The sequence below is a fragment of the Nematolebias whitei genome, chromosome 7 (assembly GCF_014905685.2).
Source record: "Nematolebias whitei isolate Nwh7 chromosome 7, NemWhi1, whole genome shotgun sequence".
NCBI lineage: Eukaryota > Metazoa > Chordata > Actinopteri > Cyprinodontiformes > Rivulidae > Nematolebias > Nematolebias whitei.
In genome coordinates this window covers 21193842-21213404 of record NC_056504.1, presented here as the reverse complement: position 1 = coordinate 21213404, position 19563 = coordinate 21193842, and the positions used below count along the sequence as shown (strand labels likewise).

At 42.3% G+C, this 19563-nt stretch overlaps 1 protein-coding gene across 1 annotated transcript in view; it reads left to right on the top strand.

Moving 5' to 3' along the window:
• The first annotated feature begins 315 nt into the window (after positions 1–315).
• Positions 316–19563, top strand: part of LOC119411752 (band 4.1-like protein 2) — a 126213-nt gene continuing 106965 nt past the window's right edge. The window contains exons 1-3 of the mRNA XM_037678678.1: positions 316–336; positions 3625–3669; positions 11546–11695. Of these exons, the coding sequence (XP_037534606.1) occupies positions 11636–11695 (60 nt within the window). The 5' untranslated portion in view covers positions 316–336; positions 3625–3669; positions 11546–11635. The remainder of the gene's footprint in view (positions 337–3624; positions 3670–11545; positions 11696–19563) is intronic.

Here is a 19563-nt window from a genome sequence, read left to right as displayed (position 1 = left end):
TTAAAGACCTGAAATATTTCAGTTGGTGTGCAATGAATCTGAAATATGTGAAAGTTTCATTTTTATCATTACATTATGGAAAAAAATGACCTTTATCACAATATGCTAATTTTTTGAGAAGGGCCTGTAGATATCTCTTCTCTTTTCACTCAGACTGTTATACCTACACTGCACTCACAAATCCTGCAAACAGCTTGATAATATTTAACCCTTTCACTTTCTTCTTAGAAAAGCAAACTCAAGCCTGGCTTTCTGTTTCTAACTTGCTTTCTTTATTCTTTAACATCTGCTGGCAATAAGGAGGAGGCTGGCTCACCAGTTGACAGTAAACAGGAGGTATTTGGTGTCTATTCATCTATTTGTACTATATATCTGGAAACAATACTTCTCCCTCAGTACTCATCTTCCCATAGCATATCTGTTACTGAGGCTTTATGCACCACGTCATTATTAAGAAAGTCCATCCTTAATGCTTCAGTTGGAGTTACAAAGCATAAAAGTGCTGCAGAAAAAAATGATAGTTTATAGCATTCAAGTTTATGTTCAGTCAGTGCTGAGGAGGAAGTCATACTCCATCCATCCATCCATTATCTTTACCCGTTTATTCCATTTTGGGTCACGGGGGAAGTCATACTCAGGTTTGCAAAATTATATCTGAACAAATCAGAAGACATCTGGAACAATGCTTGTTTGACAGACCAAAGTGAAAATGTTTGGCCATAATGCAGAGCAGTACACGCCTGGCACTAGTCAGACAACATGTCGACACAAACACCCTACACCAAGGGTGACCAATATGTCAACCGGTTGATCTCAATCTACCAGTTGATCGCAAAGGTATAATGGGTAGATCACATGGCATTTAAAAAAACAGACGTCAGCCTGTCATTCAAGAAATTTATTGCTTGATTGACAGACAGGTCAGCCAGTCTGAGGCCCCGTTTACACGATGCAAAACCATAGCCTTTCTGCTGCGGTTCAGCTGTTCGTTTACACGACAACAGCCTCATTCTCTATGAAACTGAAGGTTTCTGAATCCAGATCTCAGAGTGGAGATATTTTTTGGGGAAACCCAATGGAGATGTGAAATGTCACGCATGTAAATGGTAAATGGACTGCATTTAAAGAGCGCTTTTCTATCTTATTGATACTCAAAGCTCTTTACAACACAATCTGTTATCACAATCCTCAGTGTTTAGACCCATTTGCAGGCAGGCGAGCGAGGCAGGAGTTTAAATAAAAATAATTTATGTAAACAACAAAATAAAAAGCTGTCGGTGCAGCAAAACTTACTCTGGCAAAACAGGATCAAGAACAAGACTGAACAGGACATCAGAGTACACAGGCGGCGCAGATCATCAGGTGGACAAAAACAGACAGGACAGAGGAGGACTGAGATGTCTGTGAATACAGAACAATGACCGGACGAGGAGTAGAGGAGAGAAAGGCTTTTTATAAGACAGAGGGAGAGTGTGTAATGAGAGCACCTGGGCAGGTGGCTGATGAGGGACAGGTGTGAATGATAAAGACTGAGGACTGGAGAGGCAGACTGAGGAGTGAGTGGAAAACAACAACAGAATCAGATATATAGGAACAGAAATCACACAAAGAGCAGAACAACAAAAGTACAGAGAGCAGAGCGGGGAACACAAATAAACAGACAGGGACAGAGTCTGTCATAACCCCCCTCTCAAGGGACGGCTCTTGACGTCCCCTAGAACACAACACAGATTGGGTGGGAGGATGGGGGAAACAAGGATGGAGGGCACGAAAAGAAAATCTAAACAAAAACCGACAGGGTAGACCTGGGAGCTAAAATAAGCAAAACACAAGTATTTCTATGAACGGCCCTGGGCATCGTTCCTAGCAAGCCTGAGTTCGGGCGGACGTCCTGGGGACCATCCAGAGCAGGACCAGAGTTCTGGCGGACGTCCCGGGGACCGTCCAGAGCGGGACCAGAGTTTGGGCGGACGTCCCGGGGACCGTCCAGAGCGGGACCAGAGTTCAGGCGGACGTCCCGGGGACCGTCCATAGCGGGACCAGAGTTCGGGCGGACGTCCTGGGGACCGTCCAGAGCGGGACCAGAGTTCAGGCGGATGTCCCGGGGACCATCCAGAGCGGGACCAAAGTTCGGGCGGACGTCCCGGGGACCGTCCAGAGCGGGACCAGAGTTTGGGCGGACGGCCCGGAGACCGTTCAGAGCGGGACCAGAGTTCGGAGAAGGATGGAATGGGACCAGAGATGGTGGTGCTGGCAGCTGCTGGGGAAGGCGGGACGTTGGCAGCTGTTGGGTCAGGACGGGGTTCAGAAACTGCTGGACCAGACCTGGGTTCAGCAGCCGGGAGGTCGAACGAGGGTTCAGCAGCCGATGGGTCAGAGACGGGTTCAGCAGCCGATGGGTCAGAGACGGGTTCTGCCGCCGAAGAGTCGAAGGCGGGTTTTGCAGCCGAAGAGTCGAAGGCGAGTTCTGCAGCTGAAGAGTCGAAGGCGAGTTCTGCAGGCGAAGAGTCAAAGGCAAGTTCTACAGGCGAAGAGTCGAAGGCGAGTTCTGCAGGCGAAGAGTCGAAGGCAAAGCAAATTCCTAGTTTGTGAACCTCGTTCATTGACATAGCAATAATAAACTGATTCTGATTTGTTCAATTAGCTTTGTAGAGCTCTAGTAGAGTGCTGTATGAATTGGTAAATGAGGGCACAGATTGTAGTGTAAAGCGCTTTGAGTATCTTGATAAGATAGAAAGGCGCTATATAAGTACAGTCCATTTACCATTTTTACCATTTACATATGACAGTTTAGGTCAAAATACCGTCATTTTAAAGCCACAGTACTGTAGTTTGGCCAGGACTCCCTTGAAAAAGAGGTTTTTAATCTTAATGTGTTTTTATCCTAGTAAAATAAAATTAAAAAGTTCACAATCTCTTATTTGGCAACCCAGCTGACATGGAAACTACAGTGTTTTCATGTAAACCCACTCGTTTTTTGTTTATTATCTCCAATAAACATTGAAAAAACACTAAAATTTCCAGAGGTTGTTCTGTGTAAACGGGGCCTTATAGTAGATAGAACACTTTGACTTGGTCATGTTAAAAGGAGCTCCTTGCTGAAAAAGTGTGGTCCTGCCCTGTACCAACCGTCAGCTCGGTGTTAAGGGGCTGATGTTTCAGGCCTGTTTTGTAGCTCCAGGACCAGGGCACCTCACAGTCATTGACTCGACCACAAACTCTGTAGACCAGACAAGTCTAGAAGTAAATGTTGGCCTTCTGTCCAACAGCTGAAGCTTGGACTGAACTATGCATCTGAACAATGATCCTCCACAATTACAAAAGAATGGTGACATTTACCACATTCTGCCATCTGACGTTTTTCATGTGAGATACTTCATGTGAGCTTTTTGATTATTTTCTCCAGATTCTTTCAGAGTTTGTCATCTCATTGTGTCAACATTGACACAATGAGACATCAGACCTGAGACATCAAACCTGTTCTTTCACTCTGTCTGCCTGCTTGTCATCTTATGGACTCCCTACCTTGTTCACTTATCTCCCCCTTTGTTCCTACATTGTCTGAGCCTGCACTCTTCACCTCTGCACTTTGTTTTGCACATCTTTTCTCCTGCCCCAACTCAGCTCTCTCAGTTGGACCAGGAGACCACTCCTCGGCACAAAAAGGAGGTACACATTCTCAACCATGGTGTTTTCTGGATGCTTTCATGTTGCTCTTTCTTTAGCCTTCAAAATAAATCCTGTAAAGATTTTTGACATTTAGGGATGTATTTCTGCCTGCTGCCAAGTCTGTGTGTGCATGTTTGTGTGCGTGTGGGTTTGTATGTTTGTTTGTTTGTTTTCATGTTGTCTCATGAACTGTTGGTGAACATTTTATGAAACTTACAGACAGTAATCACTGGATGTACACACACAACATTTGAATTGATCTTCAATCAAGATAGCTGCAAAAACCAACTGACCCCATAAAAACATACAAAATTGTCCAATTTTACAAATATTTATCTATAATTTTTACATTAAATATCATTGCATTAAATCAAAACTCTTGTTAGAAAATTGTTGAATTGTATTGTGCTGCATGGGTATTTGCTACTAATGTATCTTTAATGCATTACCTAAAAAAGTTAAATCTGGTCCTCTGGACATTCAAAAAAAACAAAACAAAGCAAATCAACAAAAAAATGTAGAAACGTTTCGTCTCTCATCCGAGAGACTTCCTCAGTCTGAGGAGCTGTATTCAGCTCAGTCTCTTAAATAGCACCGTCTCAGGGTGGATCAACCAGTTTTGCTGCTGACAACCAAAACCAGCTGATCACATGCTCAAGAAGGACCATCAGCATAACAATGGATCATTAGCACACTGATTAGCTGCCCTTTAGTTGGCAGCTCAGAACACCACATACAGAACACCATGGACTTTGTGGACAAGGTGAGGGATGTCATCATGGAGACTGATGAAACAATGGTCTCTTTTGATGTCACAGCACTCTTTATGTGCATTCCTGTTGATGATGCAGTAGAGGTGGTCAGCTTAAGATTAAAATCAGACACCACTCTGAGCAGCAGGACCACGGTTTCCACAGAGCAACTGTGTCAACTCTTGAAACTGTGCCTGCAGTCAACCTACTTCACATATGGGGGCCAATATTATAGGCAGAAACATGGGTGCTTTTTGTTATTATTTCCTTGACTTTTGACACAACGTGATCTGATTTAGTATTTCATTGTTTCTAATTGTTTTTGGTTTTATATTTTTATTCCATGTGTTGTAAATATATCTTGCTACTTTTTATCTGATGATGTGATATTTTTGTTAAGCACTTTGGTAACAGTTTCTGTTTTAAATGTGCTCTATTAATAAATCTGACTTGAGTTGACTTGACTTGTTCTATGGGGTCTCCAGTTTCTCCTATTGTGGCCAACCTGTACATGTAGGAGGTAGAAAAGAGAGCCTTGACGTCCTTTTCAGGGACACCACCAAGTCATTGGTTCAGGTATGTTGACGACACCTGGGTTAAAATCAAATCTCAGGAAGTCCAACATTTTACTGACCACATCAACTCTGTGGATAAATATATCAAGTTCACACAAGAAGATGTAAAAAATGACAGGTTGGCTTTCTTGGACTGTGAGGTCTCAGTCTCTGATAGAGGACATTTGCAAACTGAGGTGTACCGCAAACCCACACACACAGACCAGTATTTGCAGTTTGACTCCCATCACCCTTTGGAGCACAAGTTAGGAGTCATCAGGACTCTGTATCACAGAGCAGACAGCATCCCCACTAGCTCAGGAGCCAGGCAGAAGGAGAAATCCCACACAAGACAGGCTCTAGAGCAATGTGGATATCCTAACTGGGCCTTCCTGAAAGCAGAGAAGAAACCCAAACAGGACTCCAGTCAGCCAACTGGTGAAAAGGAGGAACCCAGACCCAGACCAGTGGTCATTCCATATGTTGAGGGAGTATCAGAGAAACTGAGACGTTTATTTTCTAAACATAACGTCCCAGTGGCTTTTAAACCCCAAAATACATTACGGCAAAGACTGGTTCATCCCAAAGATCCAGTCCCCCGGCACAAACAGAGCAATGTTGTGTATGCTGTTCAGTGTCAGGAGGGCTGTGATCAGTCTTACATCGGGGAAACAAAACAGCCACTGGCCAAAAGGATGGCCCAGCACAGATCAACATCATCAGGCCAGGACTCTGCGGTCTACACTCATCTCCAGGCCAGCGGTCACTCTTTCAGGGATGAAGATGTTCACATCCTGGACAGAGAGGAACGATGGTTTGAGAGAGGAGTAAAGGAGGCCATCTTTGTGAAAAGAAACCGTCCATCATTAAACAGGGGTGGAGGCCTCCGGGTTCAACTGTCCCCCTCTTACAATGCTGTGATTGCTAGTATCACTCAGCCCTCTGTGAACAGTAAACAGCCATCAGTGTGCTAATGATCCATTGTTATGCTGATGGTCCTTCTTGAGCATGTGATCAGCTGGTTTTGGTTGTCAGCAGCAAAACTGGTTGATCCACTCTGAGACGGTGCTATTTAAGAGACTGAGCTGAATACAGCTCCTCAGACTGAGGAAGTCTCTCGGATGAGAGACGAAACGTTTCTACATTTTTTTGTTGATTTGCTTTGTTTTGTTTTTTTTGAATGTCCAGAGGACCAGATTGAACTTTTTTAGATTTTTCTACCTGGGTTATTGAGCATGCATCAGGATATTTAATGCATTACATTTTGACAATTAAAAAAATGGCTTCAAAATGTAGTTTAGATGCATAATGCATTTCACTTAGAACTGTTGTGGAGTAGAAAATATCAAGCTGAGATAAAATACAGCTTTTACTAAATGTCTCCCAAAATTCATTTCAATTCAGTTCAATTCAAAACTACTTTATGAATCCCAGAGGGAAATTATATGGTGTGGTAACTCATCATCCTGGTTTCATTAATGAGTTGTTATAGATGCTGATGGCTGTGGGCAGGAAGGATCTCTTGTAGCGGTCTTTCCTACAACGGATTTGAAGAAACCTCAGACTGAAGACACTCTGTTGTTGTATGACAGTCTGATGAAGAGGATGCTGACGGTTGTCTATAATGTTCTTCATTTTATGAAGAATCCTTCTTTGTACAATCATCTCCAAAGGTTCTAGAGGAGTCCCCAGAACTGAGCTAGCCTTCTTTATGAGCTTGTTGATCTTTTTTAAGTCACTTGCTCTGGTGCTGCTACCCCAGCAGATGATGGCAGAAGAGATAGTGCTCTCTACAACAGACTTATAGAAGATATGCAGCATCTTGCTGCAAACGTTGAAGGACTTCAGCTTCCTCAAGAAGTACAGTCTGCTCTGTCCCTTCTTGTAGACGGCTTCACGGTTGCATTTTCAGTCCAGTCTATTGTCCAGGTGAACTCCAAGGTATTTATACTTCTCCACCACCTCCACTTCTTCTCGCATGATGGAAATAGGGTTGGACCTGTTCCTGATTCTCCTGAAATCTACAATCATCTCCTTTGTTTTGTTCACATTCAAGATGAGATGATTGTTTCCACACCATGCTACAAAGCGGTCCACCAGTTCCCTGTACTCAGCTTCTTGTCCATCTCTGATACACCCGACTACTGCAGAGTCATCAGAATATTTCTGCAGATGACAGGAGTCTGTTTTGTACTGGAAATCTGAGGTGTACAGAGTGAAAAGGAATGGTGAGAGTACAGTCCCCTGTGGTGCTCCTGAGCTACTGACCACCTGGTTAGACACACAACCCTTCAGTCTCACAAACTGTGGTCTGTCCGTCAGGTAGTCTTTGGTCCAGGTGATTGTTGAAGCCTCCACCTGAGTCTTCTTGAGTTTCTGACAAAGCAAATCAGGCTGGATTGTGTTAAATGCACTGGAGAAATCAAAGAACATGACTCTCACAGTGCTGTCTGCCTTTTCTAGATGACAGTGAGTTTGCTGAAGCAGATGTATGATGGCATCTTCAACTCCAAGTCCACGATGATAAGCAAACTGCAGTGGGTCTTGATATGTGCTTGTTTGTCTAGTCAGGTGGATCAGCAGAAGTCTCTCTAGGACCTTCATGATGTGGGATGTCAGGGCAACAGGTCTATAGTCATTGAGGACTGATGGGTGAGTTTTCTTTGGCACTGGAACAAGACAGGATGTTTTCCACAACACTGGAACTTTCTCCTGGGTCCAGCTAAGGTTGAAGAGATGCTGCAGAACCCCACAGAGCTGCTCTGCACAGACCTTCAGGACTCTGGGACTGACACCATCTGGACCTGCAGCCTTATTCTGGTTCAGTCTCTCCAGCTGCTTCCTCACCTGACTTCTGGAGACGCAGAGGTGGGAGGCAAAGAAGCAGCATCTTCTGATTTGGTTGAAGACCAATATGTAGAAGAAGGGTCCATGACTGAGGTGGTAGATACAATATTTGAGGTGTGACAGGACAGCCTTGGGTCAATGGAGGGTGGTATGTATGTTTGGCTGTGGGCAAGAGAGGAGGATGCTGAGCTTGTTCCTGAACTGAACCTATTGAAGAATGTGTTCAGTTCATTGGCTCTGTCCAGGCTTCCATCCTTCTGATCCTCCTTCTGCTTGAAGCCTGTGATCTGTTTCATCCCTGACCACACCTCTCTGATATTGTTCTGTTGGAGCTTGCTCTCCAGCGTCTTCTTAAACACCTCCTTGCTGTTTCTTATCTTGACTTTTAGTTGCTTCTGTGTGCTCCTCAATAATTCCCTGTCTCCCTCAATGAAGGCTCTTTTTTCTGGTTTAGCAGTTCCTTCAGGTCAGTGGTAATCCAGGGTTTGTTATTGGGGAAGCATCTCACTGTTCTGGTGGGGATGGGGTTGTTTACACAGAAGTTTATATAGTCAGTCACACACTCAGTCATGGCATTGATGCACTCTCCATGTGGCTGGCACAGTGTATCCCAGTCTGTAGCCTCAAAACAACCCCGCAGGGCGTCTTCAGCTTCCGTTGACCATTTTCTCACTGTTCTCTTTATTGCAGGTTGCCTCTGAACAAAGGGTTTATATTTTGAGCAGAGAAACACAAGATTGTGATCTGATTTGCCAAGAGGGGGTCTTGCTTTAGCGATGTATGAATCCTTGACATTTGCATAAAACAAGTCCAGCGTTTTGTTTTCTCTGGTAGAGCAGCTGACAAACTGTTCGAATGTCGGAAGTGTAGCAGAGAGAGTGGCATGATTAAAATCCCCAGATATTGCAACAAACGCACTAGGGTGTTGTGTCTGTAGCTTAGCAACCTCGGAGCTGATGACATCACACGCAGTCTCGGCAACAGCATTGGGTTGAATGTAAACAGATGCCAAAATAACACTGGTGAACTCTCTTGGCAAATAATATGGACGACAACTTAGGACTAACAGTTCAATATCTGGACTGCAGAGACGACACTTCACAGTAACATGTCCGGGATTACACCATCTGTTGTTCACAAGCACTGCCAACCCACATTCTTTCCTTTTGCCACTCTTCTTTAAATCTCTATCTGCTCATATGGTCAGAAAGCCTGGCAAGGAAACGCTGGAGTCGGGGATATGATCCCGCAGCCATGTCTCAGTGAAACACATAACACTGCATTCCCAATACTCTGGATGGGTCCTTGTTAGGGCTTGAAGTTCATCCAACTTGTTTATCCCAGCGATCTCACATTGCCCATCATGATTGATGGAAGAGATGGTTTAAACTGCATTCTTCTTTCTTTCTCCCTCTTCTTTGCTCCTGCTCTGCATCCATGACGCCTCCTTTTCAACTCATTTGGGATTTGAGGCTTTAGTTGAGATATTATTTGAGCTTTGGAGATGTTAATCAGCTGCTCCCAGTTGTAAAAAACAACCTTGTTGTTATGGTTACGCATCATGACAAATATCCAAAAGCAAAGATATTTCTGTAAAAATCCTTCCAGCCAAACAGCATCCAACACTGGAGGAAATAATCATCCAAAAAAAAGCGATTTATATCCAGAAAATGAGGAATTAAAGTTTTCAAAAGTAATATCTCAGAATGAAAGTAACAGAGCTACTCCAACATGCAGCCACCTTGAGCGGCGCAATTCTAGAAATTCTAGATTTTGTCAATGTCCCAATAATAATAAATAAAAGAAAAATCTAATTAGATGCTAAGTTTAGTCAGCAAAGAATTTATTAAATATTTACAATAATTCTGTTAATTGAAATTGTAGCATGAGCTTTAATTATGGTGCTCATTTGCTTTTGTTGAAACAATTGTTTCCAGATTTATCTCCATCAGTACCATCTAAGGGCACAAAGTTGGTTATAAATTACAAAATGTATTTATTATTAACACAAGTGTATGGTCATCTTTTGACATACAGTGCCTTGCGAAAGTGTTCGGCCCCCTTGAACTTTTCAACCTTTTGCCACATTTCAGGCTTCAAACATAAAGATATAAAATTTTATTTTTTTGTGAAGAATCAACAAGTGGGACACAATCGTGACGTGGAATGAAATTTATTGGATGTGTCAAACTTTTTTAACAAATAAAAAACTGAAAAGTGGGGCGTGCAATATTATTCGGCCTCCTTGCGTTAATTCTTTGTAGCGCCGTCTTTTGCTGCAATTCCAGCTGCAAGTCTCTTGGGGTATGTCTCTATCAGTTTTGCACATGGAGAGACTGAAATTCTTGCCCATTTTTTCTTGCAAAACAGCTCGAGCTCAGTGAGGTTGGATGGAGAGCGTTTGTGAACAGCAGTCTTCAGCTCTTTCCACAGATTCTCGATTGGATTCAGGTCTGGACTTCGACTTGGCCATTCCAACACCTGGATACGTTTTTTTGTGAACCATTCCATTGTAGATTTGGTTTTATGTTTTGGATCATTGTCTTGTTGGAAGATAAATCTCCGTCCCAGTCTCAGCTCTCTTGCAGACTCAAACAGGTTTTCTTCCAGAATGGTCCTGTATTTGACCCCATCCATCTTCCCATCAATTCTGACCATCTTCCCTGTCCCTGCTGACGAAAAGCAGGCCCAAACCATGATGCTGCCACCACCATGTTTGACAGTGGGGATGGTGTGTTCAGGGTGATGAGCTGTGTTGCTTTTATGCCAAACATATTGTTTTGCATTGTGGCCAAACAGTTTGATTTTGGTTTCATCTGACCAGAGCACCTTCTTCCACATGTTTGGTGTGTCTCCCAGGTGGCTTGAGGCAAACTTTAAACAACACTTTTTATAGATATCTTTGAGAAATGGCTTTCTTTTTGCCACTCTTCCATAAAGGCCAGATTTGTTCAGTGTACGACTGATTGTTGTCCTATGGACAGACTCTCTCACCTCAGCTGTAGACCTCTGCAGTTCATCCAGAGTGATCATGGGCCTCTTCTTGGCTGCATCTCTGATCAGTCTTCTCATTGTTCGAGTTGAAAGTTTAGAGGGACAGCCGGGTCTTGGTAGATTTGCAGTGGTCTGATACTCCATCCATTTCAATATAATTGCTTGCACAGTGCTCCTTGGGACGTTTAAAGCTTGGGAACTTTTTTTGTATCCCAATCCGGCTTTAAACTTCTCCAAAACACTATCTCGGACATGCCTGGTGTGTTCCTTGGTCTTCATGATGCTCTCTGCGCTTTGAACAGAACCCTGAGACTATCACAGAGCAGGTGCATTTATATGGAGACTTGATTACACACAGATGGATTCTATTTATCATCATCAGTTTTTTGGCACAACATTGGATCATTCATAGATCCTCACTGAACTTCTGGAGTGAGTTTGCTGCACTGAAAGTAAAGGGGGCCGAATAATATTGCACGCCCCACTTTTCAGTTTTTATTTGTTAAAAAAAGTTTGACACATCCAATAAGTTTCATTCCACTTCAAGATTGTGTCCCACTTGTTGTTGATTCTTTACAAAAAATTTAAATTTTACATCTTTATGTTTGAAGCCTGAAATGTGGCAAAAGGTTGAAAAGTTCAAGGGGGCCAAATACTTTCGCAAAGCACTGTACTTGTTGATGTACTGCTAATTTCTTCGATTTCCGCATGCCTCACATTCTCTTCCAGTTCCTGAATAAATCGCAGGATGTCTTGCTGAAGCATCAGGCCAGCATTAACGAGCTGAAGAGAGCCCTGAGGGAACCAAACAGCAAGCTGATGAACCGCGAGAAGCGTCTGTCTGCTAGCTCTCCACCTGGAACACCTGAGAAAAAGGCAGTGAGTAGGAGCTGGTTGAAGAAGACTGACAAAAGTTATGATTCCTCATGACTCAGTGAGACTACCTGTATAAATAAAGGTTGAAAAATTTTGACCAATGAAATTACAGAGCAGGTCACCGTTTAGAGGGGGAGGGGCAAAACTTTGTCCCACTCCTCTGCCTACTGTACAATGAAGTACTTGCAGCCACTTGAAATACTGTAAGTGTGAATCGTGCATTAATGTGGCACTCCGAGCTCAATGGGAGGCTTGGATGATTAGCGGCAAGAAATTGTTTACCAAAACTGTCCTCATGCGAAGGACAACTTTTGCTCAAGTCTGCCTGTGGATCCTGACAGTGTGGAGCAGTGTAAAAAAAAATCTATTACTAACGGGTTTGGAAAGGCAGCTGCATGATGAAAATGAGAGCATAAACTCAATGGTGTAGTGCGCAGGAGGAAGATGAAGATAGCAATCAATGACTTCCTGGTAGACTACTGTATTGTTTTAACCACCACCTGTTGCAGGCACTGTCAAAAAAACAAAAAAACATTTACTGTACATATGCACAGTACATACAGTACATGTACACAGTATATGTACACTGTACATATGTACAGTACGTACTAGAGGTGTAACGGTATGTTAAAATCACATTTCAGCTCAGTTCATTTTCGGTACAAAAAAAGACAAAATGAAGACTTACAAAATGTTTATTTTGAAAATATTCCAAGTAAACAATACGTTTGTGTAAAAATAAATTAAAGTGACCCATTGGGATATTTTAAATAAATGGCACTCTTTACAATAAATAAGCTATACTAACAATAATAAAAATCTTAATAAATACAATAACAGTCAGAAGCAGAACAATAAGCAGCAACAGACTGTTTACAATCTAACTAATCAAGTTTTAAGTTTTTGGCCAAAAAGACCAACTTGTCCACATTTTCTGCCTAAAGCACAGATCTAGTTGCAGTGAATATCTCCAGCAGTGGAGAAAACTGCACACTAACAACAGTAGCAAGAATAGAGAGGTAGAGCTTTGCTAATTTTGCAGTGTGGCTGTATTTGACCTCATCATTACTCACAATCTCTTGGACCTGCTCCCACAAGTGGGGCAGGTCCCTGGAAAAGTTCAGAGTTCAGTCATGACAGACTTCTTAGCTGGAGGTGATCTCTGGTGGATTTCCCTAAGAGGAAGAAAACTCCACTACTATTGCTCTCTCAGACTGGAAATAAAACACAAAGAGGTTAAAAAAAAGAGTTAATAAGATTATAATTTTATATTAAAAAAAGTTAATTAGATAATTTTAAAATAACAATACCTCTTCTTGAACAGTCATCGTTTGTTATGAGGTGGTTGAATTTCTCGTTCATAATCAGTGCAGGGCTTTAATCTGGTCCAGGGCTTGTTGACAATATCAGTTTTAACTTTTTCATAAAGTGCTGCTACAACTTTTTGGCTGAAGTGTTGACATGATGGGATGTCATAGCGGGGCTCAATAACTTTAAAGCCGGCGCATCAACAACAGAAACGTAGTTCCAGAGCTTTAAAAACTCCTACAGCTTGTGTTATTGCGCTGGTCCAATCTGAATTACCTGATAAATGTTGTTTAAATGCTGCTGTTATTGGTCATTGTACCAACTGTAGAAGAGACGTTCACGTTCGGATGATGTTGTTTCAAGTGCTTTAACAAGTTAGACATTTGGCCTGCTGCAAATAAAATAATAGAATAATAGAATAGAATAAAATAACCGAAACGGTACGCACGTGGACGGTTCAATACACCCACGTGTACACCTCTAGTACGTACAGTACTGTATGTACATACTACGTACTGTACATACTGTACATACTGTACATATGTAAACCACAGTCCATATGTACAGTGTACATATACTGTGTACATACAAACTTTAAGTACTGTACATATGTACAGTACGTACAGTACTGTACGTACCGGTATGTTACCGGTACATATTAAAAGTTAAAAAAATATTTTTGTGTAAATATCTCATGCAACAATGGGGACACCTGCAGTTTATAGGCAAGTGTGGCCTATATATGTACAAAATTATTATTATTATTAGTGGGCGTGGCTTATTTTCAGGTGCGCTCAATAGTCCGGAAATTACGGTAATTCCATCCAACATCAAATGTTGTCTGCTGCAGAAATTGTAATTTTCCGTACAACTTTAATTCAGAGAAATGGGAGTGTTGTTGTACGTGACTAGCAGGTGAAGGTTGGTCCACTTCATGATGTTTTTCATGAAACCCAGTCAAACTCTGGTTGTTTTGTAATGGCTGAATTGCCAATCTTTGCAGATTAATCGTGTGGTTTCTGAGTCTGTCATGACATCCACAAGTTGGCATATTTTAAATAGAAGTTCGTATAATTGTTTTTAATAAATGTACTCAGTAGGGCTACATGTGTATCAGATTTCTGACTTTGGTTTTCTTGCTTTTGCATGAAACTGTGTAAAGTACTAATCTTCTTCGGTGTGCGTCTGAGCTCTAATAGCTGTTTCTATTTCTTTTAAACTCTCTCCTCTGCTGCGTGCTGGCCAGTTGGGGGGCCAGCAAATGGGAAAGGACCCCATTAACAGTTTGTCTTCTGAGGGTTTCGCCCAGAAGACTGTGGTGACTTCACCTGAGGTTGCACTTTTTTTTACTGTTCTTTTCTTATTGAAAGGTTATCACAATATGAGTTGGTCCAACTCAGTTTTTATCATGATATCTACCTTTATCATTTGTATATAAATTCCAGGGTTTACTAATATTTCATTAAATAGCAGTTGCACTTTTTATTCCCTCTTCTGAGATGGAAGGCATTGTGTGATGTTCATTTTTTGCTAGCTGTTGTGCCTGGCATGTCTAACTGTGCTTAATCTATGCCAACATGTAGGGCTCTGAGGAGTGGGTATTGATAGAAAAGCAGCAACCTTTTCAACAAAACCATGGCTTGATGGCAGAAGAAAAGAATAAATCTCACTTATCTGATTTCACGTGGGAGAAAAAGGAGCTGGAAAAAGAGATAGACATTGAGAAGATGCTGCATAAAGAGGTGGCACAGTATGACAGGAAAGACGTGAAAAGTGATATTGATGAATGTCCATCATCAAAAACATCCAGGGAGGCAGACATATGCTCTGAGACTCAATCTTATGTGCTTCAATTAGCTGAGAATGTAGACTGGTTTCAAGACAAACCTCATAGCAAACCATTTCAAACTTTAGATCCTGAGGCAAACAACAATGTGGCCCCAGGCTCACGGCAGATCAAGGAAAAGATGGGATTTAAACCAAGAAAAAAACGAAGACCCCAGAGCCTAAACCTGGGAATGCACACGGAGGTTGTCAGGAAAAAAGCTGCCAGCACTTCTTCTTGTGAGGAAGATGAAGACTCCGACTCAGACAACACTTCAGACAAAACATCTAAACGAGGAAATCATTGTGATTTATCTCCTGATCTCATGACGACAGATGATCAGGGATTAGGAAAGGATTGCTTTGTCAGTTTGTATAAAGATAACCAAAATGAGGATTTGTCAACAGGGGAAAGCAAAGAGTCAAGTCAAGAAGGAGAGCCGGTGAAAAGAAAGGTGAACCAGGCTAGTATTGATTTAGGGTCATTAAATGGACCTGGGAAGATAGAGCATGATAGCTCATTCTCCAGTGTTAAAGGAGAGGGTGTGGTAAAGCTAAGAGGAAAGGGCTTTATTGATAACAAAGAACTTGCAGAAGTAAAACTTCGACAAGTCAAGACACACGAGAGAAAGATTAGTAGCTCTGGTGGAGAGGAAGCTGAAGGATTCTTAGGAGACAGTGGCCAGAGGACATCTCTTCACCGCCTGTCAGGCAGCAGCTTCCAATCAGAAATCACCAAGATTGTTCCTCTGAAGCCAGAAAGGTCAAAGAGTGTTGCAGGGAAGGAGGAAAGGGAGCAGACAAGGCAGGAGGAGCCAGCACGTGTCACCAAACGAGAATACCGCTGGTCTGTTGGCTCTCCAGACGGATCCTTAGAGCTCAACTGGACAGACATCTCAATATTCCATCCTGCAGCCCCAGCAGATCTGCAGGGTCTCACTAAACCTGAACATCTGAACGAAAGCTCCGCATCTGCTAGAGGCTCTACAGAGAATCAGCCGTTCGGCTCAAAAACTTCAGCACTTCCCAAAATGGCTCCCCCAGCTCCACCAGTGAAAACACAGAAGGCCAGGGAGTCTGGACTGATTCTCCGGAACAGCCGAAATGCCGGCAGGGAGCACAGTCTGGACGCAGCCAAGAAGAGACACTCGGTAACTGCTCGGCATCTGCTATTCAGTCATTGGAAACAAAGCATGAGCTTCAGATACACTCGCACGCTGTATTTCATTGTTTCTACGTCTTCAGTGCCCTGAAACACTCATCCATCTTACATGTTTGTGTCTGACTGGGGCGCTAAGCAGTACTTCAGCTTTGTTTACTGGCAAATGTTTGACCAAAAACTTTAAACATTTGCTCAGTTTATTCCCTCTCATCACTCTCGGCATACATTTAAATATTCAGCAAATCTATACAGCACAACACTGGCTGTGAAAGTTTATTAGGCAGAAAAAAACAACAACGTTGACTTGTCTTAGCCTTTTTTTAACTTTAGATAAATCTCACTGGGCTGAAAATTAAAAATTGCCATAAAAAGACATACATTTAATTTCAATCTATTTGATTTCTGTGCTTTGTAACTATGTAAGCAGTAAACCATCACCAGTGACCAGTGACTATCTTAGCAGATGCACCCATGTTTATGTTTTTATCTACTAGAGTACACTTTGCAATAAGGCTATGCAGTTTTGGACCAGTTTTTCAATAACTTTTAATTTTATTTTTAATATAACTGATGAGGTTTTTAGTGAACAGCTTCCAAGCTAGCACATTTGAGACAGGTTGAAAATGCACACAACAAAACTGAGAAGGGTTTGAGATGTCTGTGAAGGTTATTCTGAAAGATTTTTTGAAAAATATTTTTGAACATGTTAAAAATTCAAGTGTCAAGTTGAGACTTTCTCTGACTCACACAAGTATCTTGAGGACCCACATGAATGTTTTGAGACATGTTGTAGACTCCCTTACAAATTCTTTTTGCATGCTAATTATTATTAGCCTTTATTTAACCAGGCAAATCCCACTGAGATCACAGATCTCTTTTGAAAGGGAGGCCTGTTCACAGCTGTAGCCTGGCTAAAAATTGGCTTTCAGAGCGTCAGCTTTCATTGAATGAGACATTCTGCAGTGTTGCCTGGAGACTAGCTTTAAACTTAAAAATTGCCAACTAGTTTATGAGAAAGTAGCCTATATACATTTTCCAATGCAGTCTCACGCAATTCTGAATATTTGCAACCTAGCAGTGTGACTGTGTCTTGAGTGGTCAGTTTTTTTAGAATCAAATCATGTTTTCACCCCTAGCAAAACTGCTTTCATGGCTCTGCATGATATTATACTGTCCACCTTCGATACATTGTATCCACCTTGGCTCACTTTGGATCCACACTGCACCTACCCTCACATTTAAGACTGAATCTGCTAAATTACCCATTTGAAATACGTTGAAGTCAGGCTAACTTTTCACTAATTATTAGTTTTTACCAACATGGTTTTTAGACGTGATCTATTGTCTCAGATGTTTTCTGTCAGAGAAGAGCTCCTGTGCAAGTATAAAAATACATCTCCATTGCTTTTTTTTTTTTTTTTTTTTTAACCTTTATTTATACAGGTTTATCTCACTGAGTCACACGGACTCATTTTCAAGAGACATGATTTAGACAGACAACATATATAGTTAGCACTGTTAGCAGCATGGTCCTGTTAGCAATGTGGTTCTACTAGCAACATGGTCCTGTTAGCAGCATGGTCCTGTTAGCTGCACTGTCCTATTAGCAGCATGGGACTGTTAGCAGTGTGGTTATATTAGCAGCATGGTCCTATTAGCAGCATGGGACTGTTAGCAGTGTGGTTCTGTTAGCAGCATGGTCCTATTAGCAGCATAGTACTGTTAGCAGCATGATCCTATTAGCATCATGGGACTGTTAGCAGCATAGTTCTGTTAGCAGCATGGTCCTATTAGCAGCATAGTACTGTTAGCAGCATGGTTCTGTTAGCAACATGGTCCTGTTAGCAGTGTGGTCCTGTTAGCAGCATGATCATGTTAGCAGCATAGTAATGTTAGCAGTCTGGCTCTGTCAGCAGCATGGTTTTATTAGCAGCATAGTACTCTTAGCACCATGGTCCTGTTAGTAGCATGGTCCTGTTAACAGTGTGGTCCTGTTAGCAGTCTGGCTTTGTCAGCAGCATGGTCCTATTAGCAGCATAGTTCTGTTAGCAGTGTGATTCTGTTAGCAGCATGGTCCTGTTAGCAATGCTGTTCTGTTAGCAACATGGTCCTGTTAGCAGCATGGTACTGCTAGAAGTGATTCTGCTTGCAGCATGGTTCTGTTAGCAGTGTGGTCCTGTTAGCTGCATAGTCCTGTTAGCAATGTGGTTCAGCTAGCAGTGTGGTCCTGTTAGCAGTGTGGTCCCGTTAGCAGCTTGATGATAATAACGACTGCGCCAACGGATGATGACTGCCCTCCAGAACAGCGACTGGCAGACACAGAATATTCAAAGTTCCCAGTGGAACTGAACTGTTTCGTAGAGTTCGGTCTGTTCAAGCAGATGTAGAATCATGGAGACGGCGCATGAGCCCGAGGCAGGAAAGGGGGCCAGAGAGTGGGGTTCTGGTGGAACAAACAGAGCTAGGTCTCAGCGATGGTCTGAATGGCTGTCCACCACGAACGTCTCAGCAAATTCCCTGCGGACTGGAGCGGTTCGGAGAGCGGTGGTTCATATCAAACCACCCTGCCAGACCCGTGCACCATGCCACCCTCCACAGCCCCCTTCCTCGGCTCCTCATAGAGATAGGCTGGAGGCACCCACAATAAGATTTAAGTGGGTTCAAGATGGGCAAGAGACAGTCTTGACCACTGAGACTTTTTTGAGAGAAAATTTATGGCCCCAATTTTTTTTTAACTTGTTCAAATTTCAAGCGACAGGACTGCACTGCTCTGCAACTCACGCAGAGAAGTTGAGAGCCACCACAGTCACTGGAGACATTCTGGAGAATCCCACATAAATGCTGTTTGCCAGCTGGTCACAGCCCAGTGAGATGGTACATTTAGGTGCTATCACTTACCTGACATAACTCACATGACACAACATGATCTGATGTTTTTTTTTTTTTTTTTTTGCACAATGTGATTTCATTTTCAAACTTAGAATGCAAAGTCTTATTTTACTTTAATACTGAGATGAAACCCCCCCTGAAATTACTGTCTGACATACACTACTTTGTTAGAGAGCTCTTGTTGGCGAGTCCTCCAAATTCAGAAATAAAAGGAGCACAGGAAACGTGAAAAATAGAAAAACTAATCTAAACATATAAATGTTAATATTCAAATTAATATATGCAAATCTGAATTTATATACATCCCTTAAACATTCAAAATAAAAATAAGCCATATTGAAAACATGAGCATATATTTCTGTAAATGTCCTGATGCTGCTCAATAATCCAGGTAGATAAATTTAACAAGGTTAAGACAGGTCCGCTGGATGGATTCTTCTTTACTGAAATGTTTCAAAGTGGACAAACCAGTTGAACCACTATGAGAAGGTGCTATTCATAAGACTGATTGTTGCAGCTCCTCAGACTGAAGAAGTCTTTTGGATGAAAGACGAAATAAGAATAATCCTTCTAGAAGACTGACTCAGCCTTGTTAGATATTTCTGTAAACTTTATATGGAAAAAATACTGAAAAACCCAAACCCTCCCCCCCCCCCCCCCCCCCCCCCCCCCCCCCCCCCCCCCCCCC